The following is a 27,534-nucleotide window of genomic DNA, read 5'->3' as shown; positions in this document are numbered from 1 at the left end:
GAATTAAAATTCAGTTAGATCTTAGTGACAACAAAGAAGTAATTTGTTTTATCGTCCAAGTACTTGGTCTCTGTGGATAACCAGAGGTGGTTAGTATCCCAGCAGCTGCTTAAACATCTTCAGGAACAAAACATTCAATATCTCAAAGGTATCCAGATCTACATTCAACCTTCTGTAATAATTACATGAACTTTCAGGTTAGGCAAATCTGGAATGCAGGCCTAGCTGTCCTGGCAGCTCAGTCATGTGACCAGAGCAAAGTTATTTAATTCGTGGACATCAGTTTCCTCCCATGGGAATTATGTAAGGTAACCCATCAGTGTCTAGTAGACAGACAGCACATACGGACTTAAGGAGGATTTCCTTCCGCTTAGTTTCAACGAATTGAACTCCTCCTTTTTGAAATTTCTATCTAAGTTTGCCGTAGCTTTATGCTCTAAGGCCACACAAGTAATGGCTCTTCAGAAACTTGAGGACAACGGCACCTTACTCCTACATTGGTTGTCCCTAGATGGTGACACTGTTTCTACTTGAGTAACACAATCTGAGGATCGGGCTGGGCATTACTGTGCTGCTCATTCCCATGGAGACATGTGGCAGCGCTGAAGCTGCCATGGTGTTAGGATTGACTTGTTCTTTTGATAAAACTTCTGGTAAAAGTCTGGCATCCCAGTCCTTACTAACATGCTATAGTTTTTCTTCCTAGGTGGCTCACAAGTGTGTGGTCAGAGTGCTCTGTGACTTGCGGTAAAGGATTCCACAGTCGGCAAGTGACATGCAAGCAGACAGGAGCCGAGGGGATGGTGCAGGTGGTGTCTCCAGCAGCATGTGCCCGTAGAGAGCGGCCTCTGGGAAGAAAGCCATGTTCTGTCCATCCGTGTGCTCCACGGGAACCAGGGAACCAGGTAAAGCTGATGGACCTAGTGGGTAGACCATAGAATCATCACCTTGTTTCCAATAAACTTTTTTTTTGGGGGGGGGGGGAATGTCTGATTGGACTTTTAAATGAATTTTATATCTTTGACCTCAAAGTTTACATAGTGTCACTGTCTTCCAGAACAGAAATGAATGAAGTTCGCGCCCTTTGAATACAGTAGCACAGTAACAAAGCTCTAAGACAGAAGAGTTTAGGGGAGTAGGAATGGGAGTAGCCTTCAAGAAAAGGAGGACAAAAACATTCATGTTCTCTGCACAGAAGTCTAAGAACCTATATCTCAAATGCTACCTTTAATAACATTATAATAAAAATTAGGAAACAATTATTCATAATGTGTAGAAGCTATAAAGAAAAATTATTGAATACATAAAGTAAACACTGACTAAATAAAATAATAAATCTCTATTATGTTCCTGAATGGAAAAATTCAGTACTATAAAAATGTCCATTCCTTTAAATGAATAAATGTATATAATATAAATCTGATTAAAATCACAGTAGAACTTTTTTGTGGAATTTAAGATAATGCTGACATCCATGTGGGAAACAATATGATAATAAGCACAAGAAATTTTTATAAAAACAGATTGGTGGTAATATAGAGAGTCCTTCCTCATCCTACATCAAAGCATGATACAAAACGGTTACGAGGAAACCAGTGTAGCTAGCATTGGTGCAGAAATAGACACAGGTTAGGAGTATAATTAGTGCACAGAGACAGACCCATGTTTAAGGGGCAATAAAGTTCCATGGCAGTTAATCATAAGAGGAAAAACAGTTTTTCAAAATAAAGGCTACTACCAAGCATGACAATGTGTGCCTATAGTCCCAGTTAATTGGGAGTCTGAGTGGGAGGATCACTTGAGTCCAGGAGCTCAAGACCTGGGCAACATAGCAAGACCCTATCTCAAATAATAATAATAAAGGGTATAAAACTACAAAATTCGTGTTTTTTTATTAAATGATAGCTGTGTATATTAATGCAATCATGGGGTACAGTGTAGTGTTTTCATATACAATTTGAAATATTTTCATCAAACTGGTTAACATAGCCTTTATGCCATTTTCTTAGTTTTTGTGTTAAGACAATTATATTCTACTCTTAGAAATATTCACTTGTACCCTTGTAAGATAAACCATAGAAGTGATCCCTCCAATCACCCTCCCTCCACCCATCACAAAATTAGTTGTTAAAGAAATTAAAGAAGATGTAAATAAATGGAAAGATATAAGACATTATTGCTAATAATGCAATACTCCCCAAATTTAACTACAGATTGAATGCAATCCCTATCAAAATTTCATGTGGTTTCTTTGCAGAAATTGACAAGCAGATGCTAAAATTCACATGAAAATGGAAGGCACTCAGAATAACCCTAAAAATCTTGAAAAAGAACTTAGAAGACTCACACTACCTGATTTCAAAACTTAATAAAAAGCTACCATGATCAAGACAGTCTGATATTGGCGCAGGATAGACTTAGAGATCAATGAAATAGAAGAAGTGAGTTCAGAAATAATGATGTCTGTGTCAATTAACTATCTTTAAGGGTGACAAGACCATTCAAAGGAGAAAGAATAGACTTTTTATCAAATCGTGTAAGACAACTGGATATTCACCAAAAAATGAAATTGAACCAACTACTTTTTAACTACTTTATAACATAGACCAAAAAATTAACTTAAAAATGGATCAAATGGCTCGGCGCCTATAGCTCAACCGGCTAAGGTGCCAGCCACGTACACCTAAGGTGGCGGGTTCGAATCTCCAGCCCGGACCCGCCAAACAACAATGACGGCTGCAACCAAAAAATTGCCGGGCGTTGTGGCGGGCGCCTGTGGTCCCAGCTACTTGGGGGGCGGAGGCAGGAGACTCGCTTGAGCCCAGGAGTTGGAGGTTGCTGTGAGCTGTAATGCCACGGCACTCTGCCTAGGGGGACAGCTTGAGGCTCTGTCTCAAAAAAAAGGATCAAAGACCTATATTTAGGAGCTAAAACTATGAAAGTGTTGAAAGAAAGCATAGGTATTAGTTTTCATGCTTTAAGAAAGATTTCTTAGATACAACATCAAAAGCATAAGCAAGAACAAAAGAAAAGATAGATTAGTCTAAATAAAATGAATAAACTTTTGTGCTACAAAGGAAACTATCAAGAAAGGAAACAGAGAACCCACCGAATGGGAGAAAATACTTAAAAATTATGCATTAAAAAGGAACTTATACCAAAAATACATATAAAGAATACTTACAACTCAATAGCAAAAACACACACACAAAAAAAACAATTAAAACATCCCAAATGATCTGAATAGATAATCCTTGAATAAAGATATACAAATGGCCAAGAAGCACATGAAAAGATGCTTATCCTTAGTCTAGAGGGGGATGTGATCAGATACAACTTTACACCTACTAGGATGACATTAACAAAAAAAAAAAAAAAACATAGCAACACAGATTATTGAGGACATGGAGAAATTGGAAACTTCATGCATTGCTGGTGGAAATGTAAAATGGTGCAGCCATTCTGGAAGACAATCTGACAGTTCCTCACAATGTTAGACGTAGAGCTACTTACAATATGAGAGAAATGAAAATACTCTGTATGTCCACACAAAATATGTACATGAATGTTCATGGCAGAACTATTCAGAATAACCAAAAAGTCAAAACAACACAATAGTAATAACCTCTGATAGGAAAAAAGAAGAAAGAACTGATGAGTAGATAAACTGTGGCTTGTTTGCACGATGGAATTACTTGGCCATGAAGTGAGGTGCAGAGAAGCACCCCACATGGCTAAGTCTTCAAAACATTGTGGGAAGTGAAGGAAGATGGATGCAAAGGACACATACTGTCTAACACATTTATGCCACCTGCCTGGGCTGGGTAGAGGCATAAAATCCATAGAGGCAAAAAGTAGGTAAGTGTCACCTAGGCCTGTGGGGAGAGGTAACAGGAGGAATGAGGAGTGACTGCAAAAAGTACAGGTGTCTTTTGGGGATGATGATAACATTCTAAAATTGACTGTGGTAAAGATTATATAACTCTAAAAAACCATTAAATTATATACATTAAATGGTTATTTGTAAAGTTTGTGAATTATAACTCAATAAAGCTTCTTAAAATGTAAAGAAAAATAAGTAAAATCAAAGCCCACAGTCAGGTTATGCACCAACATAAATTCCAACCTGTTTAAAGAGCTAACTATCTATTTAAGTAATTAAATACAAATAGAATTATCACTACAGGAAAGACTTTTTCAAGCATAAAATAAATTATACGGAAAAATTAATAGACATTATTATGATTAAGTAAAAAATTAAAGACTTCATGTCAAAAATTTTTATATTTTTCCTATAATTAAATTCATATTAGCATTCAACCCTTCATTTTTGCTCATAGCAGAAAACCCAAACTTGGCATTTACTTATGATTTTAAGTGTAATCATTTCCGGACTTAAGCCCAATCAATTCAAGATTTGCCAAGTCCTTTCCCCTTCTCCCTAGAGGTGGTCTAAGTTTCAGGGGTGTAAAGGAAGGGAGAGGAAGCTGAAGTATCTTCTTGGCTCAAAAGGAGGGGTATCTGGTCCCCAGAGATGCACTCTGATCCTCTAACAGGTGGTCCCCTTGTAACTGGTCTTTGGCTATCCCTCGGTACACGATCTCAGGATGCACAACATGCATGAGCTTATGGATTTACTCTGTGTTATGCTTTGGTTCCAGTGTCCTGGACATTGCAGGGGTCATGGTGTGAGGATGCAGCAGCGCCACACAGCTTGTCAGCACCACAACAGCTCTGACTCCAACTGTGACAACAGAAGGAGGTACTGGCCCTGCTCTAGAGCAGCACACTGGCCCTTGTCCCAGTCAGTGACTGTAACCACTTGAAAATAGAACCATTACTAGTGTCTACCCCCTCTTATAACTGACAATTTTCCATTAAATTATGAAATTAGTCAAGCACAGTGGAGTACAGCTGTGACCAATCCCAGCTACTTAGGAGGTTGAGGAAGGAGAATCCCAGGAGTCCTAAAGTTTGAGGTTGCTGTGATCTATGAGGACACTGCTAGACTATAGCCAGAGCAAGACAGAGAGACCCTGTCTCAAAAAAAAAAATAAAAAATTATGATTTCTTTAGTGCCATCCTCAGTAGTATGTATCATACTCAATTAGTAGTTACTATATACTATTTATAATTATAAATGATTTGGCTGTTAAACAAAGAGAAACTACCCTAAAAGGAAAAAAATTGTAGCATTGAAAATAGGCAAATACTTCTTCCTCTCTATACAAAGTTGGTCAAGCCCAGTAACATTTTATTTAGGTTTATATATTAAATCTCCTTAATGTTTTTAATGAATTGCTTTCTTCCTGTTTAGAAACTGTTTTGATTAGGATATTGGCACAGTCGTTTAACAGATAATAAAATAAACTTCTATCTTATTGTGGGGCTTAAATAAGAGTGGAGTTTGCTTTTCTCTTCTATAAAAGTCTGACCTAGTAGATGGTTTAGGGCTGGAAAAATTTTTATGAGGTCACCTAGAGATCCAGACGCCTTCCATCTGGCAGCTCCATCATCCCAGAGAGTAACATCCACCCCCCCAGCAAAAAGTGGGAAAAAGAGCCTGGAAGGCTCACTAGTCAGGGACTGTGGAGTTCTGTCCTCTTTTATTGTGTGACCTTTGACTACCTAACCATCTAATCTGCAAAATGGAATATTATTATCCATGTAAACTCAGAGCTGGAAAGTTTTAATTATTTGGCTTAGTATGAAGCACCTTAGCAGCCTGGATCATGGAAAGTGTTTAACTGAAAACTATTTCTTCCTCCTCCACATACTGAGTCTTTCTGAAGAAAATAGGATGACCTTGACAATTGGCTCAGTTACCATTTTGAACCTTCAGTGAGGTTTGGCAGTGTAGAGTCAGCTGTATTTCCTATTCCCCACAACATGATTTCAAGCCAGAACCATTTTTCTCAAATGGAAAATGTTTGAAACGGCTACTCTCATTCTCAATAAACAACCTAGTTTCCCATTTTGCTGAGGAGATAGAGACCACACACACAGATTGACATGCATCATTCCAGATGTTTTACTTTGCATTCACAAAGATGTTTTCACAAAAACAAATACATACATATTTGTTTATTGAACTTTTAAAAGCATATGTGTTTTTTTGAAACTTGCTTCTACTTCTTAAGAATATACTATAAACTCATGATATAAATAGGAACAAAAACAAAGACCATATGATCATTTCAATAGATGCAGAAAAAGCATTTGATAAAATCCAGCACCTTTTCATGATAAAAAACCTCAACAAACTAGGCATAGAAGAAACATACCTCAAATTATAAAAGCCATGTATGACAAACCCATAGCCAACATCATAAAGATTGGAGAAAATTAAAAGCATTTTCCCTAAGAACTGGAATAAGACAAAAGTGCCCACAGTCACCACTTCTACTCAATATAATATTGGAAGTCCTAGTTAGAGCAATTAGGCAAGAGAATGAAATAAAGGGCATCCAAATTGGAAAAGAGGAGGTCAAACTATCCCTGTTTGCTGATGATATGATCCTGCATTTAGAAAACCCTAAACACCACAGCAAAAGACTCTTAGAATTGATAAATAAATTCATCAAAGTCTCAGGTTATAAAATCAGTATACATGTATCATAGCATTTCTCTATACTAATAATAGTCAAGCTGAGAATCAAATAAAGGACTCAATACCATTCACAACAGCTACAAAGAAAATAAAATACCTATGAACGTACTTTACAGAGGGGGAAGACCTCTACAAGGAGAACTATAAAACATTCATGAAAGAAATAGATGACACAAACAAATGGAAAAATACTCTTGCTCATGGATTGGCAAATTCAACACCTTCAAAATGTCCATACTTCCCAAACTGATTTACAGAGTCAACTCTATCTCCATCACAATATTAAGGTCATATTTCATAGATCTAGAAAAAATAATCCTAAGTTTCATTTGAAACATGATGAAAATATTTCAAATTATATATAAAACCAGCACATTGTACCCCATGATTGCATTAATGTACACAGCTATGATTAATTTAAAAAAAGAGTTCATATAAACAAAACAATCTTTAAACAAAAGAGGCATCACATTATTTGATTTCAAATTATACTACAAGGCTGCAGTAAATAAAACAGCATGGCACTGGAATAAAAGTACAGAGGTAGACCAAGAGAACAGAGTAGAGAACCCAGATATAAAACCATGTAGCTATGACCAACTGATCATCAATAAAGCAGGTAATATACACTGGAGAAAGCAAACCCTATTCAATAAATATGCTGAGAAAACAGGCTAGCTATAAGCAGAAGAATGAAATAGGATGCCTATCTTTCTCAATTGATAAAAACTAATTCAAGATGGATAAAAGACTTCAATGGAAGGCATAAAACCATAAAAATTCTAGAAGAAAACATAGGAAAAACTATTCTAGACATCAACCTAGGCAAAGAATTTATGATTAAGACCCCAAAGGCAAATACAGCAATAAGAATAAATAAACGGAACTTAATTAAACTAAAAACTTCTACACAGGAAAGAAAACAATTGACAAAGTGAATAGACAACCTACACTATGAAAGAGAATATTTGCAAACTATACAGCTGATAAAGGACTAATATCCAGAATCTACAAAAAAAAAAAAAAAAATCAGCAAGAAAAAGACAAATCAAGAGTGGGCAGAAGACATGAATGGAAGTTTTTCAAAAGAAGATAGACGAATGGCCCAAGAAACATGAAAAAATGTTCAACATCCTAATCATCAGGGAAATTCAAATTAAACTACAATGAGATACCACCTTACCCCAATCAGAATGGCAGTACAAAATACTAAAGTGAAAAAAAGGATGCAGAGAGAAAGGAATGTTCATATGCTGTTAGTGGGACAGAAAATTAGTACACATAACCTCTAGGGAAAACGGTATGGAAATTCCTCAAAAATCTCCACACTATTCAGTCCAACAGTCTGACTGCTGCATATCTACCCAAAGGAAAGGAAGTCACTTTATAAAAAAAAAGACACCTGCACTTGAATGTTTATCACAACACAGTTCCCAATTACAAAAGATATGGAATCACCCTAAATATTCCTCAGTTCACAAGTAAATAAAGCAATAGTGCTATATGTATACCATTGAGTACTACAGAGCCATAAAAAGGAATGAAATGATGTTGTTTGGAGCAACTTAGATGCAGCTGGAGACCATTATCCTAAGTGAAGTATCTCCAGAATGGAAAACCAAATACCATATGTTCTCACTACTAAGTAGGAGCTAAATGATGGATACACACAGGCACAAAGAGATGTAAAGGACATAGAAACCAGGAAGGGCACACATGGCAGGGGGATGAGGAGGTAAAAACTACCTATTGTGTATAGAAAACACTGGTGACAGGCACACCAAAAGCTGTGATTTAAGCATTATACAAGGATCCATATAACAGAAACACATGTACCCCTTAATATTTTGAAATAAATATATGCAAAACTCAGAAATTTGTCAAATAAAATGTTTGTTATACATTTTAAAACATTGCACCCACTGAAATCCATGTATATAAATATATATTAAAAGATCTACCAGAACAATAACAAATAAAAGACAGGTGCAGTGGTTCAGACCTGTGATCCTAGCACTCTGAGGAGCCCAGGCAGGTATATTGCCTGAGCTCAGGAGTTTGAGAGCAGCCTGAGCAAGAGCAAGACACTGTCTCTACTAAAAATAGAATAATTACCCAGGTGTTGTGATGCGTGCCTATAGTCCCAGCTACTTGAAAGGCTGAAGCAAGAGGATCATTTGAGTGCACGAGTTTGAGGTTGCTGTGAGCTGTGACGCCATGTCACTCTACCTAGGGCACAAAGTGAGACCCTGTCTCAAACCCCCCAAAAAAACCTAAAAAGGGAATACATTATAGACTTTTCTCTTCTGGTAAAAGTAAACTTTATTCTTTCTAATCTTTCTAATCTTTTAAGTAACATTGTACTTAATATTCTGCTATTCAGTAGTGGATTTTTTTTTTTTTTTTTTTTTTTTAGAGACAAAGTGTCACTTTATTGCCCTTGGTAGAGTGCCATGACATCACAGCTCACAGCAACCTCCAGCTCTTGGGCTTAGACAATTCTCTTGTCTCAGCCTCCTGAGTAGCTGGGACTACAGAAACCCACCAGAATGCCTGACTATTTTTTTGTTGCAGTTTGGCCAAGGCCGGCTTTGAACCCGCCACTCTTGGTATATGGGGCTGGCGCCCTACTCACTGAGCCAAAGGCACTGCCCCAGTAGTGGATATTTGATATTCAGATTGTTTGATATTTAGATACTTGATTACTTTAATTTTTTACTATTACGGACAAATGCTGTAGTAAACATCCTGGAACTTATATCTGTGTACAAAGGGTAATATTTTTACAGGATAGATTTTCAGATGTGGAATTGAATTGGTAGGCATGCTCATTTTGATACTACCAAATTACCATCAAAATCTGTGCAAATTGTCCCCTTTGTATCAACACTGTACAGGTCTTTTAAAAATTTTGCCAATATGATGGATAAAAAATTAGCCATTAATGCCATAATAATTATCCTCATTATAATTTTATCCTTTTCTGATTACTTTTTACATTCTTTATGAATCTTTGTATTTTTTTTTTCTTGAACTCATTTACTTTTTTCCCTTTCTGCTGCCATTCCCTTTGGCCAGGCTGGTGTCATCTCTCACCTGGTCCAGTGCCACAGCCATCCATCCATGCTCCTTTGCAACCCCATCTCCACACTGAAGCTGGAGTGCATGTTACCAAAGGCAAATCTGATCATACCACCCCCACAACTCATGGTGGACTAAAAATCTCTTAATATTAGGAAGACTGACCAAAATCTTTAATGTGTTTTGTAAAATGCCACATGCTCAAGTCCCACTTCCCTACACAGCCTCATCCAAAACCTCAGACTCCTGCTTTTCATGTTCCAGCTACATCGTGCTTTTCGTTCCTTGGCTATGCCACGCACTCTCTAATGGAAAGCTGCAAAAATACACAGAAAATGAAAAAGAGAAGAGAAGAGGTGTGGAAGAACCTACCAAAGGGTTCAAAATCTGATTAAATGGGGTTTTAGGCAATGAGATGTGGGAGTAAAATGAAAAGGTAGAAATTTCTTTAAAATAATAGGAGAAAAATTTCTAAAGCTAGCAGAAGTGTCCAACCTTTTTTCTTTTCTGCTGCACATTGGAAGAAGAAGAGTTGTCTTGAGCCACACATTAAATACGCCAATATTAAGCAAAGCTGATTAGCCAAAAAACCAAAAAGTCCTGTGCATACTTTTCATGATATCCATCATCACAGATAAACAAAAACAATCCTCACAAAATCAGCACATGGCCATGCCCTGCAAGTTGGACACCCCTGAAGGAATCAAGTGAGCATTTCTCTTTTATTTCTGTTTCCTCCAGGTTTGCAAGCTGTTCTGTTTTTATGACCTGCTGCTTTTCTTTCATATGGTTATTTTTCCTCAAATAACTGGTAGTTCGTGGATAAAGGACTAAGTTGGTTAGTAGTGAGAGCTGTTGAGGGTTTCTTTTGCAGTATTTTAACCCCGTTTCCTACAAGGACCTCTTCTGCTGAATCAGCAATCTGACTGTGGGGTCCTATAGGTAGGTGAGGTGTTAGATCTTCCCTTAGAGCAATGAGAACACCTCTACCCCCCTGTTGCCATAGCAGGGCCTCAGTTAGAGGGTGTTTAAAGGGGTCCAGCCATTCATGGCTGTGGGTGCAGGACCAGAGGTAAGCCGACTATCAGCTGGACATTCTTCTCTAGACCCTGGGAAGAGGTATGGCCACCACTGAAAGGTCATAGAAGGCATGGGGATTATCAGGGTAGAGCTAGCCAGACTTATGGCAAGATGACAACATGGGTACCTGAGGAAATGCTGAGGATGCAGAAAGTTTGCTTCCAAAGTTTGCTTCTAACTTCAGCTCAGAGTCAGAATCGCCTAGGAAATTTCTGCAAAATAAAGAGTCTTGGGACTTACCTCAGACTTTATCAGTCAGAACCTTTAGGAAATTACCTGGCAATCTGCATCTTTTGAAAACTACCCCCTTCTGTCTGCTTCTGCTAACCAACCAGGCCTGTGATCTCTTGTCCTCAGAATTAGTTCTTCCATCTGACTGTGGTAAAAGGAGTTATTTGAGGCAAGAGTGGGGCAGAATGAATAGAAATGAGAAGTTGAGAAAGCTAGTTAAAAACAGAGTGACTTTGATTTCTGCTACCATTTCTACATCCATGTTCCATGGAGTAAAACACCTGAGCCCCAGTTGTGTGCATAGTGCTTGCTGGTGTTCAGTTTTATACATGGGCTCAGGTGTCCCTATCCTGAGTCCTGCCTTTGCCAATGTCCTCTGCTGGACCAGCCTTGCTTTTGTGGGTTTGTTTGTTTGTTTGGGTTTTTTAATTTATTTTTATCTTCTCATTTTGTTTATGTATTTATTTTGAGACAGAGTCTCACTGTGTTACCCTTGGTAGAGTGCTGTAGCATCACAGCTCACAGCAGCCTCAACTCTTGGGCTTAAACAATTCTCTTGCTTCAGCTTCCCAAGTAGCTGGGACTGTAGGCACCCACCACAACACCTGGCTATTTTTTTGTTGCAGTTGTTGTTATTTAGCAGGTCTGAGCTGTGTTCAAACCCACCAGCCTTGTTGTATGTGGCCAGTGCCATAACAACTGTGCTACTGGCACCAAGCCTGGTTGGGTTTTTTTTTAATATGTTCTCAATTGCCGCCTCTGAGATGTTCTGGACTTCAGTTCTGTTTTTGTCTACAGGTCCCTGTTCCCTTCTCATTCTTTGTATTTAGGAAGCTTAGGGGTTCCTCCTGACTTCCCGCTGAGCCCTACCTTCCATTGAACAGAAGTGGATATATTACAGCCCTTTGGGCTGAAAACAAAAGTCAACTTGGAATGATTTATGCAAAGACAACAAGGGACTTAATGAGACAAGACCACCCAACACATTTGATATCCTTTTAAATATATTTTTTGAATATTTGTTCAGTGTTCTTCAGTAGAAAAGCTGATCTCCATATAGGGAGGTAGCTGAGCAGTACTCAGGCTTTGCTCTGTTATTCAAATCAATTCAACTTTTGGTCTCTTAGATTCAAATCCACGGGGGGAAACTAAATCAGTTAACAGGGCACCCCTCTACCTCATTAACCTTATAAACGGTTTGGTGGGACAGTATTGTTTAAGCAAACCTTTTGATGGGGGTCTCCCCCTACTGCTTAATCTCAGTATTGCAACTGTGTATTACACAGTATGTGTAATACTCTCCCTTAGAAAAGTTACCAATTATCACAATATTTTCAATTGTGAAAATAAATCAGGTGTTCCAAATGCCTTATACATGTATGCACACTTAAAAGGAGACTTTGAAAAACTAAATAATTTAATAAGCAATAAATTCAATAAAAAAATGATAATACTGAGAACCAAGGCATTCAGAGATTTCAAATTCATGCTTTTTTTTCTATTGATCCAAAATTTTGTTAACTAAGTTTTCAAAAGTTCAGAGCCAACATTACTCATAAATCCCATACATTTATTATCTTATACATTTACTTTCTTCTCCGTAAAAGACTTTGAGTAGGGGGTTTTAACAATATTACTAAAACATCTCATAGAATCCAAAGGGAGAATGCGGTTAGATGTCCAGAAGGACTAGAACCAAGAGTGGGAGTGACTGGTTCTCCCTTCTCTCTCCTCACCTCTGTGGCTCTGTGGGTTCCTGCTTCATTCCTTGCTCTTTCTGAAAACTTGCTTTCCTTTCCTATCTCTCTGGCCCATGTGGCAGAACGTGGCCACTACTGCTCCCAACTTCAGGGTGACGTGTCTTGTTCCCATGACCATCAAATTCCTAAGAGAAAGACAACTGTTGAACCCTCTTAAGTGAGGGCCCTCTTCAATTCCTCTTTGGGGCTGGGGACACATTCTCATGCAATAAGAATATATCTTCCAGAAGCCCTGCCCTCAATAACAAGGACAGATACCCCAAAATGGGTCCACTAAGGTGACTCTGTCCTTCAAAGTAAATATCTTTTCAAAATTTGGAGGTTATTACTTTTCTGCTCTATTTTAAAGAGCAAAACAATCAGAGAGACTTGATAGTTCCTGACTACAAGTCTTGATGTTCCCTAAATATAAATGTAAGAGCACCTGTTTTAGCAGACTAGATTGCTCACATATAAATTCATACTTGTTACAGAATATGTTTCAAGTGCTTATTATAGACCATTATAGTAAATAATTCCCTTCCTTGCCTAAATTGATCAGAACATATCTTTTGCTGTGTGTGCTTTGACTTGACTTTGGGAATCCATGGAGACACTTGGTTGGCTTGCCACACCTTCCTCATCAGAGGACATCTAAGCAGAGACCATCAGCTCCAGGCAGTGAGGAATGTCCTCACTGTCCTTCTAGACAGTACAGCATAGAAGAGGGGGATATCTTGGTTTTAGACAAAAGAGTCTGAGACTATGATGTCTTACAGTACACCAAAGCCTTTCCCAGTAACCACGATACATTTGCACAATTCAACCTGCACCTTCCCCTTGATTTTCCTCATGTGCACTTTGAGTGTGAGCTCTCACTATTGGCCCTTCTCTTAGTGGCAGTGACTTTAGCCTGACTCATACTGTATGAAATTGGTCACTGGTTGATTCTTACCATATATTTTTGAACTTTTTTGACACTAGGGGTATAATTCACCCATTTCTACTTTCTCACACTCATGTGCCTCACACATGAAAATTCTTAAATATTTATTGAATTGAATTTTTCTAAAACAGGTCTTCTCCCTTCTTTGCCAATCATGCATCTGTGACAGTTTCCAGAACCCTCCTAATACATCTGGGGCTAACTTTCATGGACTACAGGGTTATTCTCAATGGCTTGAAAGTCGACTGCAATATGAAGTAATTCAATTAGTTCTAACATGATTGGACCATTACTTTGCTTAGCCAAAAATGAACTGTGCAAATCAGTGATGATTAGGGCCCTAACTATCAAACCTTTAGTACATAGAATGTATAATAGGTAAAAGGCTTGGTCTCACAAGAAGTGACACCCTGCCTCTCCTGTGATCCACTTTATTTCCTTTCAGACCCACCTTACGGAGGAACTGTGCGTCAGGGGCCTGTGATACCTGTTGGCGTGCGGGCCCCTGGAGGCCCTGTACAGCAGCCTGTGGCAGGGGCTTCCAGTCTCGGAAAGTTGACTGTCTGCACACAAGGAGCTGTACGCCTGTGGCTGAGAGACACTGTGTGCAGAAAAAGAAACCAGCTTCCTGGCGGCACTGTCTGGGGCCTTCCTGTGATAGTATGTACCCCTCTCAGGTATCACCACTGCTCTAGAGGCCTTGATGGTGTTGGATGTTGTGGTGGCATCATTACCACATCAGACCCTAATGGTGCCTGCCTTATCAGGGTTTCATCTGAAGGGCCATTCAGAATGGATACTTGGGACATTATGGGATTAGCTCCTTTGTGTGGGTACAACTGTGTTCTCTAGAGAAGATGCAGTTAAATTAGTAGGGTGCTGGCATTAGGGGCTGCCTTCCCCTTCTCTTCACACACTTCTCTTCTGTCTGGTAGTCTCATCTGCCAAGACAGAGTCCATGAATGGGCTTGTGCAGGTATGGAAAGGTCCTGAAAGTTATGTAGAGATGAATTTCAGGGAGCAGGTCCATCACTTTCATAAGTCTTCCAAGGGGTACCTGACCCTGCAAAAGCTAAGCATTGCTGCTCTGAGCACTGAGAGGGGGAGATGGGCCAAAGGGGCAGGGAGGTCCCCAGAGAGCAGCACCAGGCCACTTGGCTGAGCTGGGAAGGGTCTAATGCACCTCTGACTCTAAGGCAAAGCAATAACTTCAACCAAAGGCACATGTATGTGGTTTCATAAACTCAAGTGACTTTTTAGTATAGAGGAACTCTAATGAGCTGTGAGCCATGGATTTTTTTCTTTCTGGCAGGAGATTGCACAGATACAACACACTACTGCATGTCTGTGAAGCGCCTTAATTTGTGCTCACTGCCCCTCTACAGACAAAGGTGCTGTCAGTCATGTCGAGAAGGATAAACCTCTGGAGGGGTCATGATGCTGCTGTGAAGATAAAAGGAAAATGCCAAAGCTCTTCTCCGCATGTCGCTGGTTCAGAATATATATGTATTTCTTAAAAGACTCTAGATTCTATGATCAAAGAGGGGTTGATACAAAAACACCACTGTTAAAATTTTGTAAAGCAAAATTTTCCCATGGTCAATTTTTAATTCCAATTTTTAAAATTGCTGCATTCTAGGATTAACAAAAATACCATAATGTACCTGCCATTGCATGTCCTCATCAAGTCTGTCTAATCAGGAAATCCCCAGGGTCACAGGGCACCAACATGTGCTAGCTCTTTCCTGTGGTTTGTGGACTAGCGCTGAGTGGTACAGCCTGAAGACCTGGGAAACACAACAGCTGATGACTTTCAAGTTGTAGGGTTTCTATAGGTTTTAAGGTATTTACATTTTAGAAGCTCTGGCCAGTTAAGATGTTGGTGCTAGTGACATTTTCATAGATCCTTAAGTTTAGTCTGTGAAAAAGAGACAGTGTCTCTGGACAGGCTTGTGGCACTGACTGACCACAGATTCATGGGTAATAGCATCTTGTCCTTGCCTTTAGAGCTCCCATGGAAGAAAACACACAGTAGATATTGCTGCCAATTTCACAACTACAGAAATCTGTGACCAAGTGAGACATCTTGGAAGTCAAAGAGGGAAAGTTACCCTTTTCTACTGATTTCAAAGTACACATATATTCAAAGCTTTCTTTTTAAGAACTGTGAATGAATCTTGTTTTAAAGCACTATTCTGTTGCACACAAGCAGAAATATCAAAGCCTTATTAGACCTAATTTATGCATAGAATGGTATCCTGAGGATTTTTATTTTGGAAAATTTATAAGAAAGTAATCTAAATAAGAAACATGATAGTCAAAAAGAATTGTTTATAGTAAATAAATGCTTTAATTTGAGCAATTTTTCAGCAAATCCAAAGTGAATTAGGTTAGGCTAGAAGTTACACTGTTCAGGTTAGAGTTAGGATTTGGTTTAGGATTTAGAGAAAAGGGCAAAGGTTAGTTTTAGTTTTAGGATTAGAGCTAGGACTGGGTGAGGTGAGAAAAGGAGTTAAGTTAGTGTTAAGCTAGAGTTGGCTTTAGGGGTTAGGGATAGGGCCAGTTGAGGTCAGGATTGAGTTGGCTTTAGACTGGGGCCAATGCTGGTGTTAGTGACAGTGTCAGAGTGAAAGTTAAGTTTGGAGTAAATGTTGTTGCTGAAGTAGGTTCAGACTGTCATTAAATTTTCAGTTGTAGAGCTGATTTGGTTATGGGCTCTTTCTCTTATATCCTAGTGATGATTTTAGATGACACACAACCCAAAATAAGTGGTCGTAATTCTTTATTCTGTGTCCCAGCTGCCTGCATACATGTATGTGGCCTACAGCCTTGTCAGCCACAGTTACCTGCAGCAGGTTGTGCTGGACCTGGTCCCTGGTCAGTATAAGTAAATGGTACATTGTGGCTTTGGCTTTGTCTGTGGGCAAGCCTGCTGAGTTCCTCTACAACATTCTGGGCACCAGGTCTGTGCTGTTCTAACTTCAGCCTCACTGACACTGGGATGAGCACTACTGTATGTGGGGGGGTTTGGTGGCTAGGGATGGATAGAAGAAGGTGAAGAGGACACACCAGCCCATGAGTTGTTAATGGTCAATCACATTTGATTGTTGGTTATTAAATTAAAAGAAAGATCATTTGTAAATTACTCTTTGTATATATTTATTATATGAAGTAAAGGTGCAATATTTTATTTTGTACAGTATGTAATAAAGACATGGGACATATATTTTTCTTATTAACAAAATTTCTTATTAAATTGCTTTACCTTTATATCTAAAGTTAAAGGTTACTATTTTTCATTGGCTGTTACACGTTTGTCATTGTCATTCAAATGGCATTCTGGTGTACTGTATTTTACTACTGTTTTTATAACACGAGAATTAATGTTTCCCTTTCATGATCGTTAAGTAATCCAGAAATAAATTCACTTTTATTATTCAGTGGCATCCTTATAAATATAGGCACTTATTTGTGTTATATTTTTGGTATCCTTGGGTATTGTCACCTTGGCTGCCCCACTTGTTAGTTAAGGAGCAACCCCCATGGGGTTCAATGTTGCCTTGGACTGTCCTTTGGAGTGTGAATTACAAGATTCAGACAGATTGCACAGATATTCACTCTAATTCCCACAGCCCACTCATTTACATCTGGTGGATCATATTTCTCAACAAGTCAGAGCAGAAGAGGAACTAAGTCCCAAACAAACAACCTGAAACAGGTATAGAAACAGATGGTAGTTGGGAGAGCAAGAGGTACAAACAGCTGTTTCAAAAAGAGTGTTTTTGTAAGGCAGTTTTTGTTTCATAACAAAATTGATCAGAAGGTAAATCTTCAAAGATTTGCCATATACCTCCTGTCCCAACACATGCACAGCCTCCCACATTATCAGTGCCTCCTACCAGAGTGGGACATTTGTTATCATCAGTGGACCTACACTGATGCATCATTATCACCCAAAGTCCAGAGTTTTATAAGGGTTCACTCTTGGTGTCATACATATGGGTTTGAACAAATGTATAATGACATGTGTCCATCATTATAGTATCACATAGAGTATTTTCATCACCCTAAAAATCTTGCTTGCTCTGACTTTTCATCCTGCCCATTACCCCATGAACCTTCTGGTAACTACTGATCTTTTTACTGCCTCCATAGTTTTGTCTTTTCTAAAATCTCATACAGCTGGACTCATATAGCATGTACTCTTTTCAGATTGGCTTCTTTGACTTTGTAATAAATATTTAAGGTTCCTCTGTGTCTTTTCATATTTTTATAGCTCATTGCTATTTAGCAATGAATACTATTCCCTTGTCAGGATGTACCTTAGTTTATGTTTCCATTTACCTACTGAAGATCCTTTTTTGTTGCTTCCAAATTTTTGCAATCATGAATCAAGCTGCTATAAACTTCTATGTGCAGGGGGTTTTGTGGATGTAAGTTTCAGATTCCTTTGGGTAAATGTTGGAACATGACTACTGGATCATACAGTAAGAATATAGGTGAAACGCCTATAAGCCTCTGGCCAAAAAAGCCGTTTGAGAGAGAGCAGTGAAAAGACTTTGTTCAGGCACACTTATAAGAAACTGAGGCAGAATCCCAAGTGGCCAGGTTGGTTGTGAGCCTAACATGACCAAGGCTTTGGCTGGAATAGCATTTACTGCATTAAGGAATTAAGGTTGACTTTATAAGGTCAATAAAAAAGCCCTTTGGAAAACTGGCCATATACCCATCAGTAACCTTTCCTGATATGGGGTAAGTAATGAAGTCGCTTGCTGATGGGTCTGGAAATGGAAATGTGCTCAGGGACCTTAAGAGAAGAGGAATTTACCCAATGCATACGGGTATCTAATGGCACAGATGAAACCTGGGCTTGTGAAAGGCTTTTGAGAAGTCTAGCCTGAAAATTCCTTATAAAAGATTCCAGCAAAAACCTCCTAACTTAAGGCCTACATGGGAGCAGAGGTTTGCACACAAATTCCTGTATGCCCAAGAATTTTCTTTATGCCTTGTTCAAAGATTGGAAGTAACAGCCTCCAAATGGCAAGGCCAGCAAGGGCAGGTACTCAATCTACCTTGTTCCTCCATAGCCTCAGGGAGCATCAGATAAGAACAAAGAAGTAATGCCTAACAACATTTTCTCCATTAAGTTATGTCAGATTGGGTTATGTTGAAAGGGTTTGTCAAAAGGTGTATGTTGAGTGGATTATCAGAAGCTAATCACAAGGTTGTCACATGATGTTTAAATGGATCAGTGAGATCATTGCTGTATTGTGCGCATGTACAAAAATTTCCCTATATAAACCCAACCGCAAATAAAGAAGCTTGCCTGAGCAAGCAGATGGTCACCTTTATTTAAAACACAATTTCAATAAGCATGCTTATTGCTGTGACATTGCTTTTCCACAAGACCCTTACGGCAACATAAGAGAATGTTTAGTTTTGTAAGAAATGGCCAAAATGTCTTCCAAAGTGACTGTATCATTTGCATCTGCATCCATCAACAATGAAGAAGAGTCCCTGTTTATTCACATTCTTGCCAATATTTAGCATATCAATATTCTGGATTTTGGCCATTCTAATAGTTACGTGATAATATTTTGTTGTTTTAATTTGCATTTCCCTGATGACATATAATGTGGAACATCTCTTCATATGCTTACTTGCCAGTTGTATGTCTTTGGTGAGGTGTCTATTAAAGTCTTGAGCCCATTTTTTAGTTTTTCTTCTTATTGTTAAGTTTAAAGAATTCTTTGTGGTATTTTGGACAACAGTCCTTTATCAGATATGTCCTTTGCTGCAAGACGAGGTCTGTGTGCGCTCATTTCCCCATCAATGTCATTATCTAAGACAATAGGTCTCTTGTTGAAATCTCAAATTTCTTGGGTGAAAAACACATCCACTAGTTTTGGATGAAGCTAAGTGTTGCTTATTTAGTATTTCAAGCCCAGATATTTAATCTTTGAAGGAAACAACATTGAGATTGTTTCAAACTTAGTTGCTTTGATTCAGCAAGCAACAACAGTTAAAATTGAGGATATCAGAAAATTTTTTGATGGTATCTGTGTTTCTGAAAAAGGAAAAGTTCAGGAGGCTGATGAATAAGACTTAAGAGTTGTTCAGCTACAGAAACAGGACACCAGATTATTGCTGAAACCTGTTTACAATATTTTAATGATGCAATAAAAGACATCTGTTGATTCAGGGAAAATGAATAAATAAAAGATAAAAATCATCGCCATATCTATGGTCACCTAGATTTTTTTTTACGTCATCTTCTAGGAATTCATAATTTTATGTTTTACAATTAAGTCTTTGATCCAACTTGAATTAATTGTTTTGAAGGGTAGAAAGTCTGTGTCTTAATGATCTTTTTCTTGCATGTGGATGTCCAGTGGTTTCAGTGCTGTTTATTGAAAAGGCTGTCTGTGTTCCATTGTGCTGCTTTTGCTCCCTTTGCAAAGTTCAGTTGATTATATTCATGTATATTTATTTCTGAGTCTCTATTATATTTCATGGGTCTATTGTCAGTTCTTTTGCCAAAACCACACTGTTTTGAATACTGTAGTTTTAGTAAGTCTTGAGGGTAGTGTCAATCCTCCAACCTGGTTCTTCTCCTATATTGTGCTGGAGATTCTGAGTCTTTTGCCTTTCCATATAAACTTTAAAATCAGCTTGTCAATACCCACAAAATAACTTGCTAAGATTTTGATTAGGATTGCATTGAATCTATGAAGTTGGGAGGAACTAACATCTTGACAATATTGAATCTTCCTATTCACCAACGTGGACTTTCTCTCCATTTATTTAGTTCTTCACTGATTTCCTTCAACAGAGTTTTGTTAACTCTCCTCCTGTAGATTTTGCACATACTTTGTTAGATTGTTATATAATTATTTAATTTTGGGAGGTGCTAATGTAAGTGACATTCCACTTGTTCATTGCTGGTATACAGGAAAGTTGTTGACTTTTATATCTTTATTTTGCATGCAACCTTGCTATAATTACTTATTAATTCCAGGAGTTTGTTGGTTCTTCTGGATTTTTAACATAGACAATCATGTCATGGGCAAACAAAGATAATTTTATTACTGGCTACCTTTTCCCTCTTTCTTGTCTTTTTGTATTAGCTAGGACTTCCAGTATAATGTTGAAAATGAGTGATGAGAGAGAACATCATGTTTTGTTTCTGACCTTAGTGGGAAAGCTTTGAGTTTCTCACCACTAAATGTGGTGTTAACAATAGTTTATAGATATTCTTTATCAAATTGAGAAAGGTCCTCTGTTTCTAGCTTACTGAGAGCTTTTATCATGAATCAATGTTAGATTTTGTAAAATGCTTTTTCTGCATCTATCAATATGAGCATGTGATTTTTTTAACCTATTGATGTAATGGATTACATTTATTGATTTTTGAGTGTTGAACCAGCCTTATACAGCAAGAATAAATCCCACGTAGTCATGGCATATAATTTTTTTGATAAATTGTTGAATTCAATTTCTTCTCATTATGTCACCCTAGGTAGGGTGCCATGGTGCCACAGCTCACAGCAACCTCTAACTATTGGGCTTACACAGTTCTCTTGCCTCAGGCTCACAAATAGCTGGGGCTACAGGTGCCAGGCTATTTTTTTTTTTTTCAGTTGTAGTTGTCATTGTTGTCTGGCAAGGCCTGGGCTGGGTTCAAACCACCAGCTCTGGTGCATGTGACTGGTGTCCCAGCCACTGAGCTACGGGCCCCAAGCCTGCATCCTACAAATTTTTTAATTGTGTTTTCATTTTCATTTAGTGCAAAATAATTTTCAATTTCTCTCAAGTTTTTTTTGATTCTTGTAGTATTTAAAAATGTGTTGCTTAAGATGTCCACATATTTCGGGATTTTCCAGTTATTTTTCTGTTATTGATTTCTAGTTGAATTCCATTGTGGTCTGAGAGCGGACATTGTATTTCTTTTAAATTCCTTAAGGTGTGTCTTATGGCCCAGAATGTGGCTTGTCTTGGTGAATGTTCCCTGTGAGCTTGAGAAAAATGTGTGATTTCCTATTATTGGATGAAGTTGTCTGTACAGCTTGATTATTTCCAGTTGATTGATGGTGTTGATGAGTGTAATTATGTCCTTACTGATTTTCTGCTTACTGGATCTGTCCATTTCTGATAGAGGTGTGGAGTCTCCAACTCCAGTAATGGATTCTTCTGTTTTTCTTCAGTTACCTCATATAGTTTGATGCTCTACTGTTAGGCTCATATACGTTAATTATCGTTATGTCTTCTGCAATACTCCTCTTTATCCCTGTTGACTTTCCTTGCTTTGAAGTTTGCTGAAATTAAATAGCTATTCCTGTTTTCTTTTGGTTAGTATTAGCATGGTATATTTTTCTCCATCTCCACTTTTAATCTCTATGTCTTTATATATGTGTCTTTATATTTAAAATGGGTTTCTTGGCTTGGCGCCTGTGGCTCAAGTGGCTTAGGTGCCAGCCACATACACCTAAGGTGGCGAGTTCGAATCCAGCCCAGCCCACCAAACAACAATGGCTACAACCGAAAAAAAAATAGCCAGGTGTTGTGGCAGGCACCTGTGGTCCCAGCTACTTGGGAGGGGGAGGCAGGAGACTCACTTGAGCCCAGGAGTTGGAGGTTTCTGTGAGCTATGCCACGGCACTCTACCAAGGGGGACAGCTTGAGGCTCTGTCTCAAAAAAATAACAATAATAAAATAAAATGGGTTTCTCATGAAACCAATTTACAATCACTTACACTTTGATATGAAGATAGATCACAACTATGGCCCAGAATGAAAGGGGGAATGGGAAGGGAGTGGGGAGGGAGTATGAATGGGGCATATTGCAAGGGTACATGTCAGATCTATTAAGTATAGAGTATAAATGTCTTAACAAAATAATTAAGTAAATGAGGTGAGAGATATATTAACTAGTGTGATGTAAGCTTTCCAAATTGTATATGAAATCAGCACATTGTACCCTATAAATGCATTAATGTATATAAATAAATATATATATATATACATATATATATAGAGCTAGGCGTTGTGGCGGGGAAAAAAAATGGGTTTCTCGTAGATTTGATGTACTTGGATAACATTTTTGATCCACTCTGAAAATTTCTGTTCTTTTAATTGACATTCAAGTTGAATGTCATTGGGGATTGACCATTGATATTCAAAATTGATTAATGATATAATTAATATTTCCCATGATTTATTACTGTTTTCTATTTGTTGTACTTGTTCTTTGTTTCTATTTTTGACTTCTATTCTTTTCCCATCTTTTGTGGGGTTTTTCTCTTTCTTTTTCTTTTTTTTATGGGCGCAGTCTCATCATATGGCCAAGGAATGCAGTGGCTATTCATAGACAGGAGCATAGCATACAGCAGCCTCAAACTCTCAGCCACAAGTAATCTTCCTGCCTCAGCCTCCTGAGTAGTAGCTGGGACTACAAGCACATACCACCTCAACTGGCAAAACACTGTGAATGTGCCTGATCTTGTCTTTCGTAGTTTTAATTGCGTATTTTATGATTTTTGTCTCCTTTTCTTAGCATACCAGTTATACTCCTATTTGTGCTAGTTTCCCTAGAGTTTGCAATATACATTTATGTGAGTCCACTTTGAAATAGCACTACACTGCTTCACAAGTAGTGTTAGCACCTTATACTAATAGCAAAGTCCTAATCCTTCCCTCCCATCCTTTGTGGCATTGCTGTCATTAATTTCACTTGTATATAAGCACACATAAGCATATATATAATGTATATGCATAATCAAACACATTGTTATTATTTTGAACAAATTGTTATGTTAGATCAATTAAGAATAAGAAAAATAAAAGCCTTTATTTTACTTATTTTGTTTTTCCTTTCTTGACACATATTTGAGTCACTAATCTATATTCTTTGCCTTCTTAATAACACTTTTTAAAAAATTTCAGAATATTACAGTATACATATTTTGGTTACATATTTTACTTTGTACATTTTAAACTCAAAGTTATAAATATGCCCTTTACCCAAAAGTGTGCATTTTACCAGTTAGGTGTGAATTACACAACCCTTTCTTCACCCTCTCACCTACTGGATTTCCATTGAGTTTTACTTCGATATGTGCACATAAGTATTGACTGAACAGTTCCAATTTAGTATTGAGTAATGTAGTGTTTTTTTTTCCATTCTTGCAATACTTAGAAATATAGTCTCCAGTAACATCCAGGTTGTTACAAAAGATACTAGATCACCATTATTTTAATGTGCAAGTATACTCCATGGCATAGATATACCACATTTTATTAATCCACTCATGTATTCATGGGCACTTGGATTATTTCCACATCTTTGTGAGTTGTGCTGCTATAAAGATTCAAGTGAAAGTGACCGTTTTTATAAAATTTTTTTAGTAATGGGACTACTGGATCAAAAGGTAGGTCTACTTATACTTTTTTTTTTTTTAGAGAGAGACAGAAGCTCACTTTATCACCCTCAGTAGAGTGCTATGGAGTCACAGCTCACAGCAACCTCCAGCTCTTGGGTATAGGCGATTCTCTTGCCTCAGCCTCCCAAGTAGCTGGGACTACAGGCGCCTGCCACAATGCCCAGCCATATTTTTGTTGCAATTTGGCCAGGGCCAGGTTAGAACCCACCACCATTGGTATATGGGGCCAGTGCCCTACTCACACTGAGCCACAGGTGCCACCCTACTTTTACTTCTTTAAAGTTTCTCCATACGACTTTCCATAGAAGTTGTGCTAGTTTGTAGTCCCACCAGTAGTGTAGAAGTATTTCTTTCTCTCTGTATCCACACCAAGCACTTATTTTGGGACTTTTTGATGGGAACCATCCTCATTGGAGTTAGGTGACATCTCCTTGTGGTTTCAAGTTGCATTTCCCTGGTTATTAGAAATGTTGAGCATTTTTTCACGTGTTTGTTGGCCATTTGGCTTATCTTCATTTGGAAAACTTTCTGTTCATGTCTCTTGCCCACTTTTTAATGTGGTTTTTTTTTTTCTTTCTTGCTGATTTCCTTGAGTTATTTGTAGATTCTGGTTATTAGTTCTTTATCAGATGTGTAGCATATAAATATTTTCTTCTATACTGTAGGTTATTTATTGTGTCCTTAGCTGTGCAAAAACTATTTAGTTTGATCAGGCACCATTTGTTTATTTTTGTTGGTCCTGTGATTGCTTCTGGGGTCTTCTTCATAAATTATTTCCCTAGGCTGATAACTATAAAGGTTTTTTCTTTCATATGAGGGACACTATGGAAGTTTTGAAGTACTCAATAATTAAGAAATGTAAAATCATTTTGATGACTATATTTTCTCAAAATAATCACTGTGACATTCTATGCACTTTTGCATTCTTGTAAACCATTTTTGGTTTCCATTCATTTTCTTAAGTGCTGTAAGCTTACTTTCATAAGCATGAACAGCTTTTTCAGGGATAGAGAACCTTCTTCCACACATGCAGTTTTTTACTATAGGGAAGAGGAAATAATCACATGAAGATAGATCAGGACTGTAGGGTTGTATGGTGGGTGAGTCATAAGTTTAACCTCTGTGGACTCCAGGAACAGAATGGTGCTTTTGGCTGTGTGGACAGACACATGGTGCAAGATAGTTGCCTACAGTATTGTCCTTGGCCACCATTCTTGAAGGTTCCCAAAAACTTTTGGTAGGCACACTGGTGTGTACCACTGAGCAGAAACAGTCTTTGCTTCCTCCAGAGAAACAGTTACATGATTATTTGGAGAAGAAAGTTGTCATTTTCCTTCCAGCATTTCAGGGCTGCTTCACTTTTGTTAGTGGGTTTACAAGGGGAAAAATCTACACTGTCAATTGACGCTTGTTCTCTGGATCAAACTGGTAAATCCAGGTTTCATCACCAGTAACCATGTCAGAAATGTGTCTAGATTGCTTTTGTCTAATCTGACCAATGTTTCCTCACACTGTTCAACATGTATATGCTTTTGCCGATCTGTCAAAGTGTGAGGCACTCATCAGGATGAAACTTTTCTGACTGGAAGATAATCATGCAAGATTTAGGGCACTGCCAGTGATCCAATTTGTAGTGCCACTCAGTGTCCTTAAATGTCACTGCATTGTTTGTACAAACCATTTTCTTCCACAGTCCACAATGGCAATGTTTTCCTTAGGCACTGTGGTTGCCAGGACACCCACTCCTCTCCTTGTCTTTCAGTGAAGTTCAGAATCTTCTAAATTCCTGAAACCACCAAAATATTGTTGCATGGGAAGGAATATGGTCCCAAAAATCCACTGCAAATGCTCAAGCATTTGTTTAAAATCAGAGAATCACAGAAAATCATTGCACAAAAGTGCTCTCTTCCTAGCTCCATAGCTGCTGCAGAGCACCAAACAAATGGGAACAAATGAGACCCTCCAAGCAACACTGATAAGCCCATCAAGTTGAAACCTGTACATGTGATTTAGAAAGGATCCTGCTGTGGACTGTATTTCTTGAAAGTGAAATAATGGACCATAACACAGTGTGTCTCAAAACTTTACCTTTGTGTACACCAACAACAATCAAGCTGAGAATCAAAGCAAAGACACAATGCCTTTCACAGTAGCAACAAAGAAAATAAAATACCTAGGAATATATTTAACAAAGGAAGTGGAAGATGTGAGCAGATGGAAGCACATATCACGCTTATGTATCAGCAGAATCAGCACTGTTAAAATGGCTGTACTACCCAAAATGATTTACAGATTCAACACAATCCACATTAAAAAAGCATCCACAATGAAAAAAATCATTTTTCATAGCTCTAGAAAATCTACCCATCATATGGGACCAGAAAAAACCTGCAATAGCCAATGCAACCTTACATAATAAATCAGGAGGCATCACCTTACCAGACTTACTACAAGGCTATCATAACTAAAAAAGCATAGTGCTGGCACAAAAATCAGAGACATAAACCTGTGCATCAGAGCAGAGAACTCAGAGATGAAATCATCCTCATATTCCTGATCTTTGATAAAGCAGATAAAAATATGCACTGGGGAAAAGAATTCCTATTCAATAAATAGTTAGGAATAGCCTAACCTGGATAGCCACATGTAGAAGACTAAAACAGGATCCACACCTGTCACCACTCACAAAAGTTAATTCATGATGGATAAGACTTAACTTTAAGGCATGACACTAGTGAAATTCTTTTAACATTTCTTGCAAGGCAGGCTTACTGGGTTTTTTTTTGAGGCAGAGTCTCAAGCTGTTGCCCTGGGTAGAGGAGGGCGGTGGTGTCATAGCTCACAGCAACCTCCAACTCTTGGGCTCAAGTGAGCCTCTTGTCTGAGTTTTTCTATTTTGTTGTAGAGACAGGGTCTTGCTCTTGCTCAGACTGGTCTCGAATTCATGAGCTCAAGCAATCCACCACCTTGGCCTCCCAGAGTGCTAGGATTAGAGGCGTGAGCCACTGCGCCCGGCCAATTCCCTCAATTTTTTGTCTAAATCTCTATTTCTCCTTCCTGTTTGTAAGGTAATTGTTCAGGATACAGAGTTGATTTTTTTTTCCTCAATACTTTTAGGTATTTCACTTCACTTTCTTCCTGCTCACATGGTTTCTGAGAAAATGTTGAATATAATTATCTTCCTTCCTCTATAGGTAAGCTACTGTTTTTCCTCTGGCTTCCTTCAGAATCTTTTCTTTACGTTTGATTTTTGTATAGTTTGAAAATGATGCAAATGGATGTAGTTCTTCTGGTATTTATCCTGCATGAGGTTATCTGAGCTTCCTGAGTCTGTGACTTAGTGTCTCACATTAAGGGTAAAGTCTCAGCCATTATTGTCTTATTTGCCATCTTTTTTTTTTTTTTTTT

The 27,534-nt window shown here is 38.1% G+C and overlaps 1 protein-coding gene across 1 annotated transcript in view; it reads left to right on the top strand.

Annotated features, from left to right (window-relative positions):
* Window positions 1-15,443, top strand: part of ADAMTSL3 (ADAMTS like 3) — a 391,341-nt gene extending 375,898 nt beyond the window's left edge. Inside the window, exons 27-30 of the mRNA XM_012801847.2 lie at window positions 707-905; window positions 4,662-4,762; window positions 14,133-14,347; window positions 15,000-15,443. Of these exons, the coding sequence (XP_012657301.1) occupies window positions 707-905; window positions 4,662-4,762; window positions 14,133-14,347; window positions 15,000-15,106 (622 nt within the window). The 3' untranslated portion in view covers window positions 15,107-15,443. The remainder of the gene's footprint in view (window positions 1-706; window positions 906-4,661; window positions 4,763-14,132; window positions 14,348-14,999) is intronic.
* The last annotated feature ends 12,091 nt before the right edge of the window (window positions 15,444-27,534 follow it).

This window comes from Otolemur garnettii, unplaced genomic scaffold, assembly GCF_000181295.1.
Source record: "Otolemur garnettii isolate 467f Iridium unplaced genomic scaffold, OtoGar3 scaffold00011, whole genome shotgun sequence".
Lineage (NCBI taxonomy): Eukaryota > Metazoa > Chordata > Mammalia > Primates > Galagidae > Otolemur > Otolemur garnettii.
Note: the sequence above shows the minus strand (reverse complement) of the source record. Positions and strands in the feature narration are given on the sequence as shown.